The sequence below is a fragment of the Morone saxatilis genome, unplaced genomic scaffold (assembly GCF_004916995.1).
Source record: "Morone saxatilis isolate NCDOM2014 unplaced genomic scaffold, NCSU_SB_2.0 Contig12, whole genome shotgun sequence".
NCBI lineage: Eukaryota > Metazoa > Chordata > Actinopteri > Moronidae > Morone > Morone saxatilis.
Window position 1 is genome coordinate 18,650,149 of NW_023339674.1, and position 24,690 is coordinate 18,674,838.

Consider the following 24,690-nt stretch of genomic DNA (forward strand, 5'->3'; position numbering starts at 1 on the left):
CTGTCACGCTTTGCTTGTGGCATGGCTATACGGAGGGCAATGTTGGTCTGTTGGTAAGCTGGTCTGTGCTACACTTTTGGACTGCAATGTCTCAACAACTAATTGTTGCCATCCTCTGACTTTCCCTCCACAGCCACCAGCAGGTTAAAATGTTCACTTATTCAGTGAAATAACTATAACTATGAGATGGCTGTATGACACTTCTAGTGACATGTTTGCATTGCAAAAAAATCTGTTTAAGATCACTTTACCTTGATGTCAGACATTCCTTTCCGATGGGGACTTGAAGCCATTGTATCCTCTCTCCAAAGCCAATTCTTTGACATCAGTTTCCCATTGGAAAAGAACGTTCTGATGCCAAGATTAAGTTAAAAAAAGAAAATATTCTAAATATAGTGTACTCTTACACCAATATTGACTTTCTTAGGTGTCTAAAATACATTTTTCTGCTGAGCAGTACATTTCTTAGCTTCCATGCTGGTACTCCTGTCTGCTTTTCCAAACTATGCTGAGCATGCAGCATGGGGGTATGCTGAGTGCCATCTACTGTAGGTACACTGACAACTTATGTCAATATATCAATGTGCTGTATCGGATGTCTTTCTTGTGGTTATGTTGCTTTATCTATGTATTTATGTGAGGCTGTGTGCAGACTTCGGCAACAAATTTCCTTGAAAGGACAATAAAGAATCTATCTTAACAGTGGAGCTCATTTAGATGAGCCTGCAGATTGCTATCTCTAGCCGTTGTGATCAATTTCTGATTATTATTAATATGAAAGCAGTGTCTGTATTTCTCTGTTAGCTCTCTTCTAAACTTGGGCCATGGAGTTTAAGGCGTAGGCCAGTGGGAGAGATTATAAGGTGTGAAGATAAGGCAGACATTTGAGATGTTCCCTTTGTAGATCACAGGCTAGATTTGGCTTTTCTCTCCAATTAATTTGTAGGAGGTGATAAATAGAGGCAAGAAATCGATACGAGCCTAAGCAACAGAGAAAAATGAAATAAGATTCACGAGAGGGAACCTTATCTGCGATCCGTTCTCACGCTCAACAACTATTCCCTAGAAATAAGGCGATTTAGAACAAATTTTTGCTTCATTCATTTATTCACAGATTGGAAAACAACCCTAAAATAACACTTTTTTATGGTTTGGTCCCTCAAGGCTCAATAGATTTGGATCAACAAAAGCAAAGTTGTTAAGAAAGCTCGTCTTTTTTTTTTCTTTGAGAAATTAAGCAGTTTACTAACAAGCAAGGAATACAGAAATACTTCTACTTTCAAAGAGATAAATCTCACAAAATCTCATCAGTTACAGCATCCTAGCATGATTCTTAAAAGTGGATTCCATAAAGTACAAAATCTCTAGTCATACCAATGTTTCGACTTCTGCCTTAAACAAATGAGCATCATCTATGATCATTTTGTACCGTTAAGTCTAAGAAAACATGAAGATTTGTACTAAAATGTTAACTCTCATGCAGACTTACACACAACTATGCATCAATGCATTTGACAGGCTACTGGTTAGTATACAAACACACAGTGTCCCCAGTTATACAGTATCTGTCTAAATCTAGTAAAGGACATTGATTTAGTCTAGCTCCTGTGGCTTTGTGCTTGTATACACAGCAAAGTTTAAATTTTGTACAAATGTACGGGTTTGAAATCAACCGTTATGGCCATTTTCTTTAAAATGTTGCGGTCGCTGTACTGTCGCTATCCCTACTGACTCAGCTCTGAGCTTCTGATCTGAGGGAAATTCGGCGGTCTCCCCCTCTCTCCAGACCTGTCAGAGTAGAGAGTAATTACTATCATCAGGGACGCATCACTTCCATCACAATTGAGAGGGGGATTTTATTTCCTTTCTGCTGATTAGCACTGTCATAAAAAGAATGTCATTTGATTGCAGAAAATTGTGCCAGAGCACATTGTGTTTATTCATGGTGACAGAATGGTTCAAAGTGTGTGTGTGTGTGCGTGTGCGTGTGTGTTAGTGTGTGTGTGAGAGGGGGGGGGGGGGGGCTACGTAAAAGAGAGGAGAGAGCAAAAATAATATAAAAAATCACTACCCTTCCTACTCCATATTTGAGTTCATCTCCTTTCATCTGAGCCATTGCTCTCCTAATGAGGAAAGCGGCTCCTGCCTCAGAGTCCACTTAGCCACAAAAGGAGACTCCTGTCACGCAGTGGAGAAAGATTTAATCTGGAGCATCATCATAACACCCAAACAAAGAGAGGAGGATAATGTTTTTCTCCTGATTTGCTATTCAGTCCTTTCAATGTACTGCATGGTAGCAGCCTTAAAGAATGAAAAAAAGGGAGGTGTGACGAAAGGCCGGAATCCTTCCTTTGTTATAATTAATATTCAACAACCTCTTGTGCAGTGGCTCCCCTCGCTGCACGTAGGAAAGCCCAACAGCACCTCTGAGAATACGATTTTATGAGTGAAACTGGGTTGCAATAAACCTACTGCCACCGCTCAGGATGTAAAAGCAGAGATCTGTGGGCAAAAAATTGATTTTCAAACATAATTCTGGCCATTACTTGCATTCTTTGCCCACAGGACGTAATCTGCTGATGGGGTTTTATCTGAATGGCAGTATCGGTTTGTTTTAGTCGCACAAAGGAAGCCAAATAAGCGAAAAAATTATAGCGGATTAACTACAAATAACATCTTTGTTCAGTCTGGTTTTGTAAGCCGACAGGAAGTGTAGTCCCCCCCCCCCCCCCAGGGGAGGCATCTACTGCACTGTCAACTTTCTCAGGAGAAGAAGAGGAAGAGGAGGGGGAAATCATGAAAGTCAGATGTGAACTGATAGAGCCTGTTCTGAGAGCCCCATGCACAAGGAAGCATGCCTTTCCTATAAATTCAATAAACACCGAACGTTTGTGAGGACAGTCGTTTTGTCTAATGGCTTTAAAGTAACTGCCCACCTCATGGCTGTAAACCCGTGCACAAGACAAGCGATTGTTCTCCCTGTTAGGACATAGGTCATGTCAGCGATGGCCAAAGTACTGAGAGTCATAGGTTATGGAGTTGTAAGTTACTGTCATATCTGTGACTGATAAAGAGTCTACATACCGGAGCGCTAGTGGCTGTCTAGTTCGCTAGTTCTGTCTGTTGGTGCAGAAGCTGTCGTGTTCAAACCTACCACGCTGTCAGTTTTCATTGTCATTTAAGCAATACAGATGTACAAAAATATATTACAACTCATTAAACTAATAAAAAATAAACAACACAGTTGTCACATAGCTAAGAAGCTTTTGCAGTCAGAACAACCAATGACCAGTAAGACACTGAGTGAGGAGAATAAAGGATATCTTCCTTTTCAAAAGAACACCTAATGGGAAAAACTTCTCTGGTCTTTGCTAACTGTGGTATTCACGTCCATGTATCTAAACCAGTGGTCCCCGACCTTATTTCGGCCACTTAAAATCAAGCAATGTCTACTTGTGACCCTTAATGACTTTACAGCACACGATTGGAGAAACAATGCACCAATCAGAGCTTTGTGGGCGGGATTTAAAAAATGGGGACGTCATCTTCCTACATAGCTAGTTTTGGCTACATCCATGAAAAATGAGGACAGAAAAATGGCCACAAAAATGGCCACAAGCAAGCAAGTAAGTCAGCTTATAGAAATGACAACTCTTCTATCGAATATCAACATATTTCATCAATCAATGAGAAACGTTAACATACATTTTTTTAAGTGGTGCTTAGAAGCACGACGTTAGTGGGACAGACATGTCCTTCACTACCAAAGCGGAATAAAATCACTTTAACTTTATGTAAAAGAAACATATTTTTTCTTTCTAATTAGTTCATTCATTCATTTAGAATCATTGCTCACTTCTCTTGGGGCCCTCATAGGTTGGGAACTACTGATCTAAACAACCAGTGTGAACAACTGAAGTATGCTTAATATAGCTTTGATAGATCAATTATGCTATTCTAAATTAGTTTGTAGCTCATGAATAGCGATTATACTACAAATTTTCTACTAATGCATGGTCATGGGACTAGCAGGGTAACCTGTGTCCAGATTCGAGCTTTCAGCTTGTCTAATAGCACCTGGTTTCACAGTGAATCAATGAGTACAGAGGCCATACTGGCCCTCAGCTTCACTTATTCATACTGGGGAGCAGAGACAAGAATGACAGCAGTAGAGATGGACACAGACTCACAGAAACACAAGGAAACAATTTTTACTAAAACCGTATGGTTTTTGATATGTTAGCTCTGTCATTATTTTGAATTGTATCTTTTTTTCAACAGTGAACCGTTAAAGGGCAACACTGAACAGCTTTGTTTCGTTTCAACAGGCGTGAAGAGAGATTGGCTGCCTTTCTAGGGGATCAACTGAATCTAAGATGAGTGTTTAATTATCCATTAATATGAAAGACACTTTTCATTGTGTGTTAATGGGTATGATCACACCATTCAAGCTGTATAGAGAGAGACATTTAAAGTGAGGCAAGACAAATCAAACAGAAAGAAAAAAGTGTGTGTCAGCAGGAGTGAGGTTGACGAGGAGGACGACTGGAGCCCTGCTACACTGGGCTGTGGTCCGGAGAAGCGTGTGTGGCTGTCACCGTCACACACTCAGTGGCTGTGTCCTTGATCCTGCGAAGGCCCATGTACAGCCTCTCATCCAGGTTAGCAGTCAGTTTGTCTGTGAGCTCTGCTGTGATGGTCTGCGGGCCGTAGCCCGAGGAGTCGGGCAGCTGAGGGGACGAGCGTTCGTCCGGGGGCTCGAGAGGGGGTCCAGATTGTTTGCTGTCCTCCTGAGGGTCATGGTGCTCACCCAGCCCTCCATCTTTCTCTGAGATAGAAGGATGAAGTGATGGTGGAGAAGAAGAGATGTGGTCCTCTGTGCCTCTGACAGTGACACCCTGCTCCCTGTCCTTGCCCCCATTACCAGTAGTGGTTTGCTCTACTTTTGGAGTGTCAGGGGTGCTACCGGTCCCCTCGCTGGTCTCCTCGTCAGGAGCACTGACGATACGAGGGAGCGTGCTGTGGTAGCTTGTGTCCAGTGGGTAGTTCACACTGTCACCCCTCCTTAGAGGGGTCCGGTGTCTGTCAAAAGAAGACTGCAAGTGTCTGACGCCGGGGTCGCTCCACTGTTTGTGCCGCTGCCACTGCTTGCGGAGGTGGATTCGGGACCGGTGCTTCCTTAGTGGCGACTCCTGCTGGTCAAACTGAGGGTCGTGGCGGAGAAACTCATGGAAGAGGGCGTCTGTCTTCTCATCTATGCTGTAGTCTCGCCGGTGCAGCGTTGGAGGTTGGGGTGAAGGCTGTGCAGACTCTCGAGGTGTGAGCATCTGACCATATGGAAACCAACTCAGTGAGCCAGCACCTGTTTCTATGGAAACTCCTCCAATGGCACCCAACAGCTCATCTTCCCGCTCCTCCTCAAAGAGATGAGACTCAAAGCTCTCACCGATAGTGCCGGTTCGCCCTGCGTTGGTAAAGTGGTGCCTTTTCTCGTGGGCCGTTCTGTCCTTCGGGCTTCCGCTGATGCTCCCGAACAGTCGCAGGTCTTCTGGACCACGAGATGGAGCCTCTATCGACGCATAGCCACTGTCCATCTGCAGCAATTTACGAGTCCCTGTCTCTCCGTCGCTGCCCCCTCGCTCTGATTCAGTGCTTTCCTGTTTTCTCTTTTTTCCCTCATTCCCACCCAACCTCTCATCCATATACATCAAAATGTCCTTGTCATCCTCTCCACCCTCTGCCTCATCTCCTAAATCCTGGGACGGATAGCTGGGAAGCCCTCCTCTTTCTGTTTCTGTGCGTCCGCCCAGTGAACAAATACTGTCAGCATCACTGCAGACAGAGTTCCTGTCATTGTTGCTGCTCTGGTCAGAGGCTGCATACTGTTCCAGTGTCGCGCGCAGGGACCAGATGTCTTTGTAAAGTGACTGGGGGTCCTGGTGATCTAGGGGGTCCAAAGGGTCTGCACCATCCCGTCTTGCCAGGGACAGTGCTTCGTCTTGGGGATCAGGGGATAGGCCAATCACCCCTGGTCCTCCATGGCTGCAGCTGGGCTCCACCATCACCTCTACCTCTACCCTGTAGTGTACACACAGGTGTGGAGAGATGAGATAAAATGAAAGAAAGGAGAAGAGGAGGGGAAGAAACACACAGACATGCAAAACAAGCGTTAGTGTCAGAGAATTGACCTAAATCACACATTCATCTGGGACATGGCTGTGTTCACAGTGCACAGAATGATTTGCAATGGCTGCTGTTGCATGTCCTTAAACTGAACTTAGCTGAATACTGATGCCATGTGTGCTCAAAAACTCCAGTCTCCTGCCTTTATCTCGGGACAGCAGGTTTAAAGAATCCATACTGTATGAAACACAACTTGGGTTTTATCAGTAGCAATAAACTGTCAAGGAGCACAGGGATCATCAAATTTCTTAACTCACGGCAGCTTCCAGGAAATTCCTTTTATTTTCAACAACAAACATCTGCAAACATACACAGGAAATACTGTTTAATTTAATATTCAGTGAAGGAAAATAAATGTTTATATAAGAGAATACTTTGGAAGATTGGTTATTATTGTTGCATAACCTAATATTGGGCAAAATCTGCATTGCTATAATTGAAAACTTAAAATAACAAAAGTGCAGTGACCCCTGCACTTCTGCGGACATCATGACATTATCAGACCATGTCAGCGATGGAATGGTTTCCTATGTCAGATATAAACCCTCCTTCCCGATTCTCCACACCACTCTTTTAAAAAAAAGTGCACTCTGGGAATCCCCTACATCTGGCTTCAAATCGTGAAATTGGTTTTGAAAGAACTCTTGTTTATAACTCTGTAAATCAGTGTGGTTAGGGAGTATTTACAGTGACACAGCATGGTGTGTTTTAATCTAATTAAATGGCATAGCAAAACAATTAGTCTAAAAAAGACAAGAAGACAGTTTATATAATGTCCTATATTTTTCAATGAATTACAGTCAGAGTTTCTTGACTATGACTTTTCTTTTTAGATTGTCCTGTATCCCAATTTCCTTGCAATGGTGGTTTCACACTGTTTATAAAAGCATACAGTTATGTTAGGGCAAAGTGGTGAAGAATTGGGACTTAGAGTCGTATCCTACTGTATATCATTACCATACTCTAGCTACAGTAAAGAAATGAATGCAAGGCAGCAAAGCAGTGGACGGGATGAATGGCAAGGGAATTAAAGATACCTGCCGAGGGAGGGGGGTGGTGTGGAAGGGGGTGAGAGGAGGCGTGCGGTGGGCTGGCTGGGACAGTAGGTGACGTCCTGGGTGCGGGCGATGTACTGGATGAGGTCTATGTGGTGCGCGTCGTTGTCGTCCTGGTCCATGCTCTCGCTGGCGGCCCGCTGTCGCTGGAACTGTCTCCTCTTTGGAGAGCCTGGCGAGTGATGCCCAACATGGGGAAAGAGCAGTGAGTTGTACAAGTTGCGCAAAGTGCCGGCGGGAGTGAAGTGACACATAATTCAGGAGAAAGCTTCCATCAACTGTTGAGGTTTCTGATGGGATTTTGTGATCTTTTTCTGGTCCCTTGCTATGATATAAGGACTGAGCCTGGGATCGGGGGATCGGCAGGGAGGATTTACTCAGGGGCTCAAATTGACTTGGAACGACCAAACTCTACGTCATTGAGCCATCTGTCTTGTACATGTGTGTGTCTGTGTATATATCCGACTCTTAGCAGGCAAAGGCATATCACAGTTGGCTGCTGGAGCCCCCTGCTTAACTGTTGTCTGTTTACCACCAGAGAATATTGCCAAAAATACTAGACACACAAACAAATGAAAGAAAAAGTACACCTAAGAAAGAAATCGCCAACAGTATAACTTTATTTTCTCAGATTTCTACAAAGAACCACAAAAAAAGTGTTGCACTTCCCTGCTGCATTAGAACAGATCGTTTCTAAAAACAATATAATAGAAATGTACTTATGTACTTAATGTTACACCATCAAGGATCCATTACCTCTGGTGTCCAGACTCGAGGCTCTCTGGCTGCTGTCCAGCTTCCATTTCTTGATCTTGAAGTAGGGACTGGCCCCCTCCAGACTAGCATGGCGCCGCAGTTTAGTGAAGAACTGCAGCATGGGCCCCTGGCTTCCTGCACCGCCGCGGGCAGAAGGGGAACCGCTCCCCACCGCGGCCCCTTCCCCAACACTGACACTGCTGCCTCTGCCCTGGCCTATCATCTCGATCTGAGCAGAGAGAGAAACATGGGTCAGAAAGAAAACCTGCCAAGACTAGTGGTAGTGGTGTGTGCGTAAACCCTTCTGACAATGATGTTCCACATGGACTTCCTTGTTTACCCATCAACCATCACTCATGTTGGTCCTCCCTCAGGCTCCATGACCCTCTCATGTCAGGACGGATGACTCACCGGTTGACTGGCTGGCTGGTTGGTGTACTGAGAGACTATCTTAAGAAAATTCATCACTCTACAAATAATTAACTCAACAAACCTGAGCTCTTACAGGTCATTTGTATGCGCTCTCAGTACTTGTGAGATATTTGCACTTGTGTTTTTTAAAAGTGCTGCTTTTCAGCAAGAAAATCACAAACAACTGACAGTGTGACATGTCAAACTTAAGAATTTCTTCATCATAATTGTGACTAATAGTCATCGCTTGATGTTAAATATTGTATATTTTACAGTAGTTGGAGGTAACTTACAGAGCTTGGCTCTTTAGTGCTGAGAGCAATAGTGTTCTCACTGAAGCTGGTGTCCACCACAGAGTTGAGAGCATCTCCAGGGAGGGCACAGCTAGGATTGACACTCAGGCTGGTCAATGCTGTTTGTGGTAGGGGGCACAGCATCGGCTGAAAGGAAACATACATGAAAAATTACACTTTTATCCTTCCTGAATCAATTGTTGAACATGTCTGTTCTCTTTTGATTAATCCAATTATTCAGAGTTGCGCAACTACAGTAAGTAACGCAGATCAACTTCCAAAGTTTGTTTTCATGTTAGGGTAACATCTCTGAATGAAAATCAAGTCCACACTCCCTCTCTAACCGTCAGCCCAGCATTGTGATTGTATAGCCTCACCTAAATGGGAAATCAATGCGCACAGCCTGTTGCAATGAGCAGGCAGAGAGCTCCCCGATTCCTGTGTTTGGGGACATTAGGTTGATACATTTTCTTGCCCTGACCCAAGTAATTGATGTTCTAATTGGCCCCAGTCAAGGCTAATGATGCATCAAGAGTAATAACAGGTTAAAGGCTGTCACCTGGAAGATGGAAAGTGCTGACTTAGTGACAGGGCGTGTTGTCATGGTGATGCTGTTCTCGGCCGAGTCGCACTCGTGGATAGTGACTATCTTGAGTGCCGGGGGAGGGATGTGGAGGTGTGTGAGCCGGGCGTTCTTCAGGTGGTGAAAGTCGCCCTCGGTCAGAGTGTACCTGGGGAAAACAACATGCAGTTCAATAAAAAGCCATTAAATCCTTGCAAGATGGAACGTGACTTGTAAGTTATAAATCATAATGCTTATCCATGCAAAAGAGACAAACAGCCATGGGAAATATCTGACTTCAAACCCATCAGAGTCTACTCAGGATTCTGCATTTAGCCCCACAGAATAATTCTTTTGATGGATTTGCATATTAGGCCCAGGGCTTTAAGAGAAAAGTAGGGCAGGGAAGTAAGAAAGGGTGAGAGCTCTTTGTGTCCACCGCAAACATAATGAATTCTGAATCAATGCTTTACCTGAAACTAACATACAAGAGAGATGGACACAGTAAAATATGTACATCCTTTGATGTTAGAAAGGAGGAACACCCCCCCCCCCCTTTATGAACAATAATGCGAGTTGAACACTAAACAAAAAGCATAGAGGTTTGCAAATGTGCGCTTGTGTGTATGTGTTGCATTTCTGACCTGCGCCCCTTCTCCTGGGCCTTCTTGCCGTGATCGAAGAGTGCAGCCTCATTGAAGGAGACACGGCGGCCGGTGGTGCCCGTGGAGAGGAAGCGCTCAGTCTCTTGGTCGTGAGAGCTGGCCATTGACAGGCACTCTGACTCATCCACCCTGATGGTGATTTCTGGAGATGCAAAAGGAAGGAGACAGAGGAGGCAGACAGATAGGTAGAGCGAGAGGCGATGGCAAAGAAAGATAGAAGAAAGTTTGAGTTTATTTTTTTTGTTTCATTGTAACTCCTGACAATAGCACAATGTTGGTCTGTTTGGCCAGATTAAAATACGTCAACAACATTCATGGTCCCCAGAAGATGAGGCCTAACTGTGATGATCTCCTGAACTCCATCATTCAGTGTCATTTTCACTCATCAGTAAAATATCTCAACATCTAAATAATGGACTGGCTAAAATGTTAACTTGTCAGTTACTTTGGTTTGTAACCAAATATTCACATTACATGCCATTTAGCTAAATTTAGCATCTTAACACTCTAAACTAAGATGGTGGACATACTTGCTCAACATTAGCATGTTAGCATCATCACTGTGAGCATGTTAGAACACTGACATTAGCTATAAAGTCTTGTTTTCTCACATTTTGTGTCTGCCCTTTGGTCCACGTAACAGGTGATGTTTCATCTAATAAGTAATTGGATTACTATAGCTCCAGCATAGCTCTGTTGTTAGTGTGGGAGTCCTGGTGGCCTAGGGGTTCATGGCCCCAACAGTTCAGGTCTACCCTAGGACCTTAGTTGCATCTCTATCCATTCATCTCCTGTTATCCTTCTACTGTCAGCTATGTAATAATGGCATAAAATACTCCCAAAATGATTTTAGTCAACCTATTTCTGCTATACTGTATATTTCACTGACTGGATAACTGAAGTGAAGCATCTCATGTTCAGACAAAAAACTGCTGACTCAAAAACTAAACAGAAAGCCTTACAAAAGCAGTTTGGTGCCTAACTGATGCTTCCTTTAATAAATCATTTTCATTGGAGATAGAGTGCAACCACTGGTCCCAAAATGTCAAAATGTGTTCCAGGAATGGCACAGCTACTTAAACTAATTGGGTCGAGATCACAATATTTTAATGGAATAGACATTACACGTTTGTGCTGACGCGATCAAAATATCCCTGCTTCCATCAACCCAATCCCTCCATCCCCCAGCCTGCCTGTCTCCATTACTCCTCCCTCTCTCACTTACTTACTTGCCTCTTTTATCTGTTCCCTTATCCCTCCCTCCTTACATTTCCTCCTCTTTGTCTATTTTTCTCTTACCATGGGTGGGTTGAGCCTTCTCCACGTAGGTGGTGTTGGTTTTCTCAGGGTCATCGTTGGCCCTGGGGCACACAGAAACATTCAGATCAATGCTGTGACATGATTACCCCTGAAGTCTGTCTTTCATCTGTCAAACCCTACTGATGTGGGCATCCACACAGGCGACCACAGCACAAGGCTTCATGATCAGCTGTGGTACTATTCAGGTACTGTTCAGCGTGAGTTTAAATACACACACAGATGTAAAAATCCAGCTATAAGACAACTGTGAGGACCATAGGACTGAATGTCCACTAGGATGTTTGTTTAAATGGCTGTCTGCCTAGCTGTATAATCAATGAGGGCCTAAATCATTGCCAGTAACTTGATAACCTTCAGGGCCAGGGGACCTCTTGAACTGATAAAGCATGGTGCTTTATTGGATTGCATTGGTTTCCACTCATCTTTAAGGGCACAGAGAAAATACACAATAAAGGTCATATTGTTTGTTCTTTTGGTATATTTTGTCTTTAAACCTTTCAATTTCAACATCTTTAACTGCTGCTGATCCTCCAGCTAAGCTTCTTTAATCCCATGGCCAAAATGTACTTTATGAGGCAAAAAAGAGAAACTGAAACTCTTCCCTGTCATTTCTCTCCGTGTGATTTCTTTGTGCACAGCTGCGTTTCCTGTGTGTGTTTGTGTGAGTGTGAAGCGACTTGAGGGATTTCTCCATCCACCCCGATCTGTGCTTCTTCTTGTCTTTCATTTCCTCTGTGGCTCCTGCTTCCCAATACTGTGTGTGTGTGTGTGTGTGTGTGTGTGTGTGTGTGTGTGTGTGTTCTCTGTGTGCACAGGGGGCTGGGTTGAGACGCGAGATTAATCACAGCCGATGGCTGCTATGAAATCTCATTACACTCATCATTTGTACCAGTCTGCCCAATTCTCCTCTGCTCTCCCCCGGCATGCCTCTCCTTTTCATGGCTCAGCCTCTGTGCCCTCTGTTTATCTGCATCTAGTCATTGTGCTCTCATATATTCAAGTGTACTTGATGATGCGTGCTGCTGTAGAGAGGGACAAAGTGTCCCGAGGGTAGCCATGTTACTTCTGAATAAACACAGATGAATCACGTTTGTTAATGGAATCATACTCACTGGGTGGAGAAAACTGGACGATTCCACGGGAAGTAGTTAGCTTCATTTGTAAATGCGATGAGCTTTACCTATTATGTAAGTGTATACACATTCAACATAAGTACCAGCCTGTCACTAAATAGTAGTTGCATGTGAGCTCAGGAAGAGTAGTCTCCGTCTGTCAACAGATTGTGTGTACTCGTGTGCAGACGTGTGCTTTCGTGCAACACAGTAAAAGCACCACCTGTACCTGGATCTGCAAACTAAACTGAACCTTTGTGAAGCAAAGAGTCTTCAGTTTTTGTTGAACCTGCGTAGGAGTGGTGTTGATTTAAGGATGTAAAGTTTGGTGTTATTGTGTTGGACTGCATCAGAGGAGGTTTTGAGGGATTATATAACAGGGACACCAGGCTAAAATTTAATGTATTATAATGAAAACCAATACAACACGGGCGCATTCTGTCACCAGAGGGTTAACTGAACAACTCTGTGGCACAGTGTCAACAAAAAGTGAACATCATAAAGTTATCATGTATTACAGCTCTTATTAAACTGTGCAGCTGCTGCTTTCATTAAGATGTCTTATATTAGGTCCATACTGTTGGTTCCTTACAGTGTTCTGGAGTTTAATCTTATACTGCTAAACAGTGGATGAGGGTGTTGAACTGCTACATGTAATGCGTAAATTTGCATCGTACCTGGCACAGAGTTTCCCTCCTCGACAGCCGCGGCGGCAAACAATGAGGAAGATGGAGACGAAGATCAGCGCTCCTACCAGGAAGATGGAGAGGATCACCAGGAGGAGCACATAGCCATCTTGCTGCTCCTCAGCCACGAATGGGATCTCCTGAGGATGGATAGATGGATAGATAGATAGATAGATAGATAAGGATAAGATAGATAGATAGAATAATGATAGATAGATAGATAGATAGATAGGATAGATAAGATACGATCAGATAGATAGATAGATGGACAGATAGATTGATTGATTGATTGACTGAGATACAGAGACGTACCATCAGTATGTCATTCATGTAAGCAGATAAATGACACATGAACTGATTTGGCTACCTTGACAACCTTTGACTACCTTACTGTGCAGCTGTTTTACTTTTCCAGTAACACCATGCAGCTTAAAAAAAATTGATTTAGCCCCACTGGCTGGTAGGCCTTCATAATGTGAATCTATAAATGCAACAGTACAATTAATCAATAAATACCAGGGCTATTAACCTGTCTACAGTGTACCTTAGCTATGGGAAAGCTCTCAAAGGCAGGACTGCAGCTGGGATAATGAACCACACAAGGAGCACTGGTATAGACCCCATAGTACCTTAGGTCCTTTAAACAACAATACTCAGTTAGTTTTGTTAGGATAAAAGTTCTTCCATAAGCTTGCACGAAAAGCAGATTGAAAGTTACTACTGACAATAAACCTGTAAAATAAACTGTATGTCTTTTGCTGCAAAAGTATGATCTGCTACCTCACAAATAAATATTGTTGATATTAAGTCTGTACATAGCATTCATCACAACATTTGCATTACTTTGAGTCCACATTTATTCCTTTAAAAAGTGTGTAACATTTCTTCTGTTGGCAGAAATGGAATATAATAAAAAATTCATTGGTTTTTTCATTAGTGGTAATAATCACATGAAAAATAAGAACTGCTTTGCGATTTTTTGTGACCTTAACCGAATGAGCTGTTTTTTCACTACAGAGGGGAGCGGTTGATGATGATATGTTGAACTCCATGTTTTCCTACAGTAGCCCCAGAATGGACAGACTAAACACTTCTCATTTGTTTTTTCTGAGTTTCATGGCCATGTCTTTTTCTCCTTCATGCTTGGAATGGGAAAGATTGAGGTGAGGGGGTTGCAATCTGCAACTACAACCACTAGATGCCACTAAACCCCTACTCCCTGGTTCTTTTGTAGATTACATACCAACTGAATACTGCTCGCCTTCCCGAGCGTGTAGGAGAAACTATAGTGGCCATGAAACCTATAAAAATATGAAATATGTGAAAAGCCCTATCTAGGCCAGTGTGGTAGTTTGTCCGTTTCTGTGCTACTGTAGAAACATGGCAGTTCAAACATGGTGGAACTCCGTAGAAGAGGACCCCCTCAAACATCTGTAGATAAAGACAGCTCATTCTAAGGTAACAGAAACATATCGATAATACACTAATTAAAACAAACCGATACATATTATATTCCATTTCTGCCAAAAGAGCCTCCTAAATGTTTCACACTGGACCAGTTTAGTGGGATAACATTTTACTGTAGAAACCTGATTTATTAGGACAAAGATCAGTGAATGATTTTTATAATAAAAAAATAAATAAAATGGTCAAATAAATTCAGAATATAATACATGAATAATTATATATATGTATTTCAGTTTCTTCTGCCTTCTCAGTAATTATTTCATGTTTTTATAAACACATCTATTCTCCCTCAACTGTATAAATACTTTATTTCTGAATTTCCTTTACTTTGTCATTTTTTCCATCAAAAATAAAAAATAAGAGTTTTGCTTGTTTATCTAATTTTAACGGCAAACATGCCTTTCCCCAGTAGGTACCCACGTAGGCTACAGAAGAGGGATTGAAATGGTATAAATAAAAATGATAGTTAGCAAACATGAGTGGGAAACTAAAGAACTACAGCAGGCAGTAGCACTGCAGTTACACAGACTTTCGATACATCACAAAGACGATCTTATAGGTGGAGTTTTATGCTGACCTCCACCCTGGGGAAATGAGAGCGCACAGCAAGTGTTAACGAGCGCTATAGTTTGACGTCACATGGTAATTTCTCTGCAAGGGGAAATTAAAGCTGAGATTAGATCAGAGATTTAATTATTTCAGGTCCAGGTCAGGATGTTCTCTATTAGCCAGTCTATCGGCCAGGAGAGAATATGAGGGAAAGTATGGTTCTGGTGGACACGCACACACACACAAACACACACACACACACAGGAAGTTTGAGAATAAGCCAGTGGCGAAAGGCAGGCTTACTGTGGAGTTTTCTGGTAGGATGGTCCAGACGGTAGACTCATTGCTCATGGTCCAGGCAAACTAGAGAGTCCCCCTGAGAGATAACACATGAGCACAGACACACACAGAGGAAATGACTGTCACTGATGCTGTTCATCCAAACACAAAGAGAGCGTTTACATGCACACAAGAATGATGGTTTTTAGTCTTGTGCTGTTTTCAGTTTCAGGATAAGGTGTTTACATGGAATCTGGTTATTCATATCTCTGTATACACGATCATAACAGTATCCACCTTTCTGATTGTCTGAGTGTGTCTTGATTTTTCACCATCTCGGCCACTACGTTCTGTACCAGCAATGAAAGTTTCAGAACCTAGATGAGGTGTTTACACGCCACACTATCCTGGTTTTAATTGAAGTACTTCAGGTAGCATTTCCAGGTTTCTGAAACCAGAATAAGCTGTTTACTTGGGCGAATTATAGCCAGGATACTCCAAAAACCCGAACATAACCAGGATATTAGTGAGCAAGCAAACACACTCAAAGTCATCCACCAAATATGCTGCATTTTATCTGTGTTATTAAATCCAGACGCACTGTGCAAGTGAACAGAAGCAAAACTTCTGTAGAGTAAAGAGTGCTTTTGCAGTCACTTATTGATGACTGAGGTCTAATAACATAGCAAGAAAACATTTATATCGCACTGTTTAATGAGACAGAAGATGCCCGTTGCAACAGAAAGACCTTGTTGCATCTCTAACAGCCATGAAAGACTGCGAGACGAAGCAGAAACCAAATGTGCGCGTGCGTGTGCGTGTGTGTAAAGCATGTGCTGGTACGTATGCCTCCAATCCCACAGAAGATGCAAATGCTAGCATCTCGACTGCAAATCATCACCCATAATTCCATATCAGCCTGAAGACTCTCCATCTACCTCCCACACAGAAAAGAGAGAAAGAGAGAGCTCTTACTTAAACACTGGCTCCAGCAGCTGAGTTCCACTACCGCTGCTGCTATGCGTTTGCTCTTACAGATCATAGCCATTAATACTGCTACTGCTGCACCAAACGCCCACTCACACACCACACACACACACACACACACACACACACACACCCTGGATAGATCTACTCACCCAGCAGGGTAGAAGCAACATGCCAGCAGCACTCAGTACTCCTTGCCTGCCTGCCAGTCACTGCAGCACTCAACTTCGGCACCACAACCTGTAAGCTACTGCTGAGCTCTTTGCTGCCAGCCTGTCTAACTCCCTGCATCTACCATCCAAGCATGAAAACTGTTACGGGAAACACACATCAGGCGGTGACCACAATGCTTTCCTTTGCAGTACTGTACCACATCCTGCTTTCTACCATCCCAGTGTCTTACCCTGATGGAGGGCAGTGCGCAGCAGCAGCTCTGGATGTGAGAGTGTGTGTGTGTGTGAGTGTGTGTGTCGGGCTGTTGCTCAGGAGTCTCCTCCTCAGCTCCCTTGCTGCATCCTCAGCTACCTCAGCCCACCCAGCCGACTGAGCCTGAGCAGCAGTGATTCCCCTCAGGGCTGGCCCACTGGCCTCGGAGCAACGGGACGGCGGTGCTGCATGGCTGAAAAAAACAAAAACAAACATACAAAAGAAGGACTGGTTAATTATTCAGCTTGTGTACATAAGTTAGACACCACATGAGCATTTAACAAATGCACATCAGAGCTTGCTGACAGGCTTCCCTTTGCAGCCCCTGTTTGTGGTGATGATGAGAGAAAGATCTAACAACAGTAAGAAAGCTAAAAGATGTGTATTCATTAAATGCAGTAATACAGTTTAATTACAGATAACAGGTAGTATAATTACAGTTGTCTGCTTTCCCTCTGCTGTTAGGCTTTAGGAAATGTAAGGACAAGTAAACCTATTATAATAAAAGTAAGCTATGTAATCAATCTAGCTTTGTACTTTATTGAGAATTGCTTACTTCTATGGTGTTGCAAACCCTGATGATTGCTCTATTGATTGGTTGACTGAGCAGATGGTAAGACACGGGTGTCCCAGCAATGGCATATCCCGCCATGCTTAACAAAATTTCGGTCTACACCAGCGACATTCCCTCTTATTATACAGTGGATCCTTTTCCTCTCGAGCAGCCTTTAATATGTCGTGCCATAACTACCACATCCACCTCCTAACCCCAGAACAAATTATTACTGTAATGGTTCATTTTAGACCGTGTTTAAAATTAGAAACTGTTGCACAAAAGAAAGCATCCAGTTTCTTATTGCTCGCTACCGCAATATTATTTCCCCGGAACCAAATGAATGAGCTCCGATCGACTCTGGCAGCTGTTTCCTTACGGAGCATCAGCTGATAAAATCTTCAGCAAGGAAACAAAAAAACAAAAACAAAAAACAAATCGCATCGCATTACGCAATGAAATGCAGCCGATAGTAAACTTTAAAACTGGATGAAAAGCAGGCACACTCCGTTAATAAATATGCCATCTAGATATCTCACAGGCGGCTGTGTTTTTTTTTTTTTTATCAGTCCGGTGACACCGACAGAGAAGGTAATGTTCAAGCTCACGATTTGAATTGGCTGCACAAACAACAAGACGAGCGGGGCAGAGCGACGGTAGCACTCACCTACTCAACTAGCCTGGTCCACGGAGGGGTGGAGGGGCAAAGCCAATACCGCGAAACTCTTCCGTGGACACTTTAATGTGGATTTTAAAGCTAAAAGTATTTATGAATGAAACCCCACTGTTTAAGACACGCCCACCACCCAGTCAGAGGCGCACCACGTGACGCAAAGAGTGAGGTAAAGCGGAGTGATTGAAGGGTTTCTTTAAATTAGCCTGATGCTGTTCACAGACTTACACAGACAGTGTGTCGGTGAATGAAAACCGCGGTTCCCTATTTTCATGTGCGCGTTTGCAGCTGTGAGACATTTGTTTTGTGCTTTTTACTTCTTTTACTGATTTATTTTACATTAGTTAGTTGCAGTCACTCGCAACAGATGTGGGGTGTTGAAGCAGCACAGCTTCAGAAGTGTGTGTGTTTGTATGTATGTGTGTGTGTATGTGTGTGTATGTGTGTGTGTAGGGGTCTTAGCGCCATACAACTGGCATACATAAGAGCCACAAAAACTTGGTCCCAAGCCAGACAAGTGGAGTCCCATCTATTGTGGGGCTATGTAGCATACGGCAAAGGGTTTTGGCGCCATCTACTGGCGGCGCATGCTCAGTATAGCAGTAGGTAATGTGGGGAATGAACGTTTCCCTACTACTCTTCCCTAAATGTTTCCCTTTGTAAACCTCTATTAATGACTAGCTAGTGTCTGAAGCTACGTTTCAGTGGATACACAATTATAATACTTACTAATGTTGCTAACAAGATGAATAAATGACAAATGACCGCACAAAGTCACAAGCAAACCACAATTATCAGTTACTCTACGTTGACTGCGTCTCTGTCTTAAAGACTACACTACCCTGCATCCTTTGCACCGCCGTAAAGCCTTATGGGTAGGTTACCAACGTCCTTGTCCTACCCAAGCGCACACTGACTGCCTTCGCGCAAGGGCTCGAGGATCTCTGTCATTCACTTGTACTTGAATAAAATCTGATTTTCAGACATGATGGCAGCCAGATTTCTCCGCCGGGCTCTCCCTGTGCTCAGGCAGACTCGCTCCTACGCCGAGGCCGCCACCAGCGGCCCGCAGATGTCCTTCACTTTCGCCTCCCCGACGCAGGTAACGGTGGCTAACGTTAACGCTATGGCGAGGCTTCTCGGGCCCAGCTAACTTAGCTGCTCGGCTAACTTCATTTCTTGTTGAAGTGCAGAAGGGTCATTCAGCAGCTGTGTACTAATGCATGCGTTTGTTATCATTGCTACACATGACGCTGTAGTTAAAGCACGCATGTAGTTCAGATATATCGTTGTATCGTTGCACTGTCAGTGTATAGCCTATAGCTAACTAGCGGTGGCCAACCTAACTGTCATTCACTGTCTTTGACCGGCAGTGTGCCAAAGTAGCGTTGCTCTTTCCCACTTCATTAACTTTAAAGTACAGTTTATGAGCTTGTGTTTTTAAACGTGTGTTGTTAGCCTAAGTTTGGATCCATTTAGCTCAGCCAGAGTGAGTTATATGTAGAGCTCTCTAACCTTGAGGTTTATGTCAGTGGGTAGAGCTCGTCCTACAAACGTGTTTTTAATAAATTCAGTCTACTGGTCCTCCAGATATAAGAGTCTAGCTCCACACGGTGCTGCACGTCTACCTCACACTGTGCTGCAGAACTGATGCATGTAATCCAACCATAAACAAATATAGATTAGCATTAAAAACCTATGCATCATGTTGCATAAAAAACATGTAACATACATGTGTTAGACCATACTGTAATGGCCATTGATAGCACTCTGCTCTACTCCAGATGGTACAGTTCTGCAGCTGCATCTTTGTTCAGTCCTCACCATTCGTTGACGTTTAACTGTTGCAGGACAATCAGTGAATGTATCTCGCCATGTCCTGTCTCCACTCTCTAGGTGTTTTTCAACGGGGCCAGTGTGAAACAGGTCGACGTGCCCACACTTACTGGTGCGTTCGGTATCCTCCCTGCCCACGTACCCACCCTGCAGGTGCTCAGGCCCGGCGTTGTCACAGTCTTCGGTGATGACGGTTCCGCTGTCAAATACTTCGGTAAGCTGTGTTTGACCTTGGGTCAGGCCTGTGACACTTAAGGGCCTCCACATCATTTTCCTGTGGTTCATATGAATGATGACTTCCTAAGTGTATGCTTTGTCGTGTGTTTGCTTTTTCCCCAATGTGCCTGTCCGTTCAAAGCATTCAAATATTAATATCTGCTCTGACTAGTCATTTAAGAGATTAGGGATCTCCGTTTACGTCTGGGGACACTGGTGTACATCTTGTGTATAAAACAAGACTAGGGCAGCACTACCATTGAACTTTTTAACATTGCCACATGGACGTTTCGGAGCCCCTTCTTCAGTGTGTATTCTGGCAGTGCATCTTGTGCACCAATTTTCTCCGCCCCTTTTTAGGTTAACATTGTTGATATGATACGTGCGTTTTTCTATCCAAATGCTGAGTTAAGTTATTTGCAGTTGATTTTGCTAGGAGGTATCTCTGTTGTCCACCTGGATTTGACAGCGTGTCTCTGTCAGACTGAGCTCTGCTTAGGCAATACTAACAAAATAATATGTATCTTTGTTAAAGTATTAACAGATTTAGTGGATGAAGCTTAGAATGTAGCTGAATACCCAGGTGTCATGTTTCAGCTATTTATACAAATGAATGAAACCCTTGCTGAGAAAATACATTGTAGAACAACAAGCCCTAGAGTGAAGCAGAAGGTCCTGGCTTTATGCTCAGGGTGTGTGCAGGGTCGTTAAAAAAAGTCTAGAATCCAATCAAGGTCTTAAATTGCATTTATAATGGTCTAAAAAGGTATTAAACGTAACCTTTTGAAATCTGCAGAAACTCTGTATAATGCACACCACTGGTCAGGAAGACTGAATGTTTGCATGGTTAGTTACACTGTTGTGTGTGTGTGTGTGTGTGTGTGTGTCCGCAGTGAGCAGTGGGTCAGTAACAGTCAACGCTGATTCTTCAGTGCAGCTGCTGGCTGAGGAGGCTGTTCCTTTGGACCAGCTGGACGTTGCTGTGAGTATAATGTCAACCGTACTCCATTCACATAGATGCTAGAGCGGTATCCGCACTCATTTTGGGCTGTATGACCCTTTATATATGATGAGAGAATAGGTGTATTTTACAAAACAGTTTACACTAACACAGTTATCATCCGTTGGATATGTGTATTAAGCGTGGGCGGGCAATGTTGCAAACAATCTGGTGACATTGGATTCATTCAGTGTGATGAAATTAGTACATTTTTCAGGTATTTTATTCACATTAGTCAAAAACCTATATTTATATCTGTTATCTACAAATACTTTCTCAATTTAGATTCAAGATTTTAACTGTCAAGTTAAATTAATTGATCAATATCATAATAAAAAATTCTGCATCCCATAATAGATATTTTCCACATCTTCCAACCATACCTGCACTGTGGCTTTTTCTTACATGGAGGAGCTTATAGAGCTGTATACATCTCTGTCAAAGAAATGCATGTAATGAAAGGTCTGACTGTCATGTAGTGATAAAAGGTTTACACCGTAGGGCTGGGTGAAGGCAGTTCAGTCTAATATGAAATGTCATTGTGTGGTGCATTGTTTAAACACGAAGGAATAGCTTGAGTCATCCCATAATATATTTCTGTGTACAGGCAAGTAGTCATCAAAACGAAAACGGGTATATTTAATAACATGCCGCACTATGTACAAAAACGTCACAATGAAAGAACGCCAGTCACTGGTGTGTGGTTATTTACAGGAAAGTAGAGGGCACAATGACACGAGCAATGGTAAAAAAAATGAATTCAACTCAAAAACAAACACCTTTTTGACACAGCGTCAACAGACTGAACATAAGTTTCACAGAAGTTCCATTTAATGCAGAGGTAATTGATTGGATTGTGTTATCTTATACAGGTGATCTTGTAATTTGCCTTCAACGACCCTCTATTTACTTTAGTGATATGAACTAATACTGGTATTGATCACCTTATTATAAACTGTGCCATGAGTGATGATGATCTGATGCAATATATTTTTAATGAGGAACCTTTTTTTAAATGCTGCGATCGATATGTGTGGCATTTAATGAGAAGGAGCACAGCCTTTGAACTTAAGGACTGAGATTCAAAGTATCACAAAACAAACAAGTCATGTAAAGTTATTGATACCGTTAAGGGCGTTTTATGAACTGTGCATTCCAGTTTTATTAATTTAAGTAATTTCCCCACGGGGATTATTAAAGTATTTCTGATTCTGATTCTGATTCTGATTAAGCAATATTATCAGTACAATACCAGTTTTTGTTGCCTTTGGTCCATTGCATTTAAATGTTTAGAGCTTTCAGGGCCTGGTTGTTATTTCTACATTTGTTTTATTAAAAAAGGAAAAAAAATAGAACAAGGCTGCACTCAGATTCTTCAAAGCCAGCAGGGACCGAGCAGCAATTCTCCTTATACCTGAGGTGTCCTTTACGGTTTTTTAATCCTGAGCAGCTCTATTGTTGTGCAGTTGGCTCTGAACTTTGAAGTGGGCAAACAATTACCTGAATTTCTCCTTTGATATTATTATAATGGTGTGTGCTTCCATTCCATTTACACCCCCAGGGTTCGGTCTTCTTCTTTATCACTTGTAAATGTGCGTATCTTCCCTTCAGTGTACATGTGAAGTACGTTTTTATCTCAAACTGTACAGAGAAGTTTTGAAACATCCCCTTTTTATTTAATCACGCTACACACATGTATTTTTGTTGCCGTTTCTAAAATGAGACTTCTGCATTTCCACATGTGGAACATTATAAATAAATGATTGGTGGTTCTGTACCACTCAGCATTGAGAAATGATCTCTTCACAATGTCGGTCTAGATCGTGTCAGTCACCCTTGGATGGATCTTTTATGTTTTAATGAGATTTCTGTGATGAGTGTCCATATCCAGTTGGTTGAGGCGTGCGTAATTACTGATTGTTCACCCTGGTTTGTGACCCAGCAGGGACATGATCTTTGACAGCGGAGACTATTCTTTGAACTTGATTTTTTTTTTCTTCCCTCCCTCCATTTTGATCCTCTGTGCTGATGAGCACCTCCCAGCTGATGATTACCCATCTGATCAGTGTTGCATTAGGACTTGAATGTTGAGTCCTTGTTTAAATGTCAGTCTTGTTAATGCTAGGCTGTGTTATTACGCGCTCGCCCCGCGGAGGTGTTTGTGTTTGACCTTGGGTAGTGCCAGTGTCACTGTCAAGTTGACTTCATAGCAGTAAATGAGTTATTTTTTCCTCGTTGTCCTCCACTCTGCAGTGAAAATGCACATGGGCCCACACTGTTAATAAGGAGGGAAAGGTCACTCACTGTTGAGTTATAGCAGATGTGTCAAATCCCTACTGGGAGACCTTTAACTTCCAGCTATGTTTGGCATTTCTCGTTTCTAATCACTACTGTGACAAATGGAGCTTTCAGAGCAAAGAGGCAGTGGGGATTTTCTCTGCTCGTCTTACTCCCCTTAGTTTGACTCGTTACTCAGCCTTGCTATTCAGACTTACTTACATCAGTTAACCTCTAAAGGTTTTTAGGACAAGTCTTGGTACTACGATTTTCCTGCTAGTAAAATAGGTAACGGATGATGAGAATGTGTTTAAGAAACAATATCTGAATTGGGAGTGTATCATTTGCTTTTTCCGTTTCTCATTGTCACACATTCTATTTTTAGGCTGCCAAGGCCAACCTGGAGAAGGCCCAGTCTGATTTGGCCGGTACATCTGACGAGGCATTGAGGGCAGAAGTTCAGATCAGCATAGAGGCCAACGAAGCCATCGTGAAGGCTCTGGAGTAGAGAGCCCTGGTACGACATCTCAGCCACCATCATCTGACCATTAGAGAGGTGTCCGGTTAATTAGTTGAATCCAACAGGATGACGATGCAGGACTATTTACTGCTCTTAATATAATTTAAAAAGGAAATATTGCCTCTCTTTCATTGTATTACGTATTGTATTCTTCAAACTGAGTCACTGTATTTTTTTTCACCCTCTCTAGGTAATCGTTTCTGTTTCTTTGATGGAAATCAATGGTCCATCTGTTTTTCCAGCTCAGTCACGTCAGTGTCCAGAAGATTCCATGCTTGCTTTGTACAGTGGATAAAATTACAAAATAAATTTATTTGGAATTACATGGTGGTCCATTTGGTTTTCTTTAAACATGCTCCTCTCCTGCTACTTAATGACAATCAGATCTGTATATATTTCCTTTTCTACACAGAACAGACCAGTGTTCCACTAAAAGCTAATCAGCATGACTTTCAGAAGTCTCACACACTGTCTGTAGGAAATGCTTTTCTCATTAAGCAGACCTGCTGTGTGGAAAAGTCAGCTATGCTTCTCTGCCAGCTTGTTAGCGATGCAGTGAGTGTTTCTGCCACTTGGCGGCAGCAGATAGCTGTATTTTGTACAAGAGCATTTTAAATAATCTGATTTTTTTTATTCTTGTCAAACCACAGTTACAGGGAAAACAGTCATTGCATTTGCCATATAACCACTGCTTGATGTCATAACCCCTTATATACACAGGATCCTCTTTTTGAATGCTATTGCTGTGTGTCAGTTCTTGTATCTGATGAAGGCTTAGTCACTCTTACTGTTGCAGTCCCACTTGTGGGTTTGAATTAATTGGAATCTTAAGTAACTGCCGTCTTGATTTAAATGTGTTGGCAG

General features: G+C 42.7%; 2 protein-coding genes across 3 annotated transcripts; one reads left to right on the forward strand and one right to left on the reverse strand.

Annotated features, from left to right (window-relative positions):
* Positions 1-1,134: 1,134 nt before the first annotated feature.
* On the reverse strand, positions 1,135-18,126 carry cbarpb (CACN subunit beta associated regulatory protein b). Of its 2 annotated transcripts, XM_035653865.1 has the most exons (11): positions 17,972-18,126; positions 16,729-16,944; positions 15,363-15,435; positions 13,035-13,183; positions 11,225-11,286; positions 9,905-10,067; positions 9,258-9,429; positions 8,699-8,845; positions 7,995-8,223; positions 7,221-7,410; positions 1,135-6,078 (listed from the first exon to the last, which is right to left on the reverse strand). In XM_035653865.1, the coding sequence occupies exons 3-11, from the start codon at positions 15,408-15,410 to the stop codon at positions 4,557-4,559; spliced, it is 2,682 nt and encodes an 893-aa protein (XP_035509758.1). In that variant the 5' UTR covers positions 15,411-15,435; positions 16,729-16,944; positions 17,972-18,126; the 3' UTR covers positions 1,135-4,556. The 2 variants fall into 2 exon arrangements, with proteins under 2 accessions (XP_035509758.1, XP_035509759.1); XM_035653866.1 differs by lacking the exons at positions 16,729-16,944; positions 17,972-18,126 and having other exon boundaries at positions 15,363-15,779.
* Positions 18,127-18,841: 715 nt separating this feature from the next.
* Positions 18,842-24,149, forward strand: atp5f1d (ATP synthase F1 subunit delta). Its single transcript, XM_035653867.1, has 5 exons — positions 18,842-19,079; positions 19,874-20,027; positions 20,923-21,011; positions 23,692-23,823; positions 24,017-24,149. Exons 1-4 carry the CDS (start codon positions 18,963-18,965, stop codon positions 23,812-23,814), a joined length of 483 nt encoding a protein of 160 aa, XP_035509760.1. The 5' UTR covers positions 18,842-18,962; the 3' UTR covers positions 23,815-23,823; positions 24,017-24,149.
* Positions 24,150-24,690: the final 541 nt, after the last annotated feature.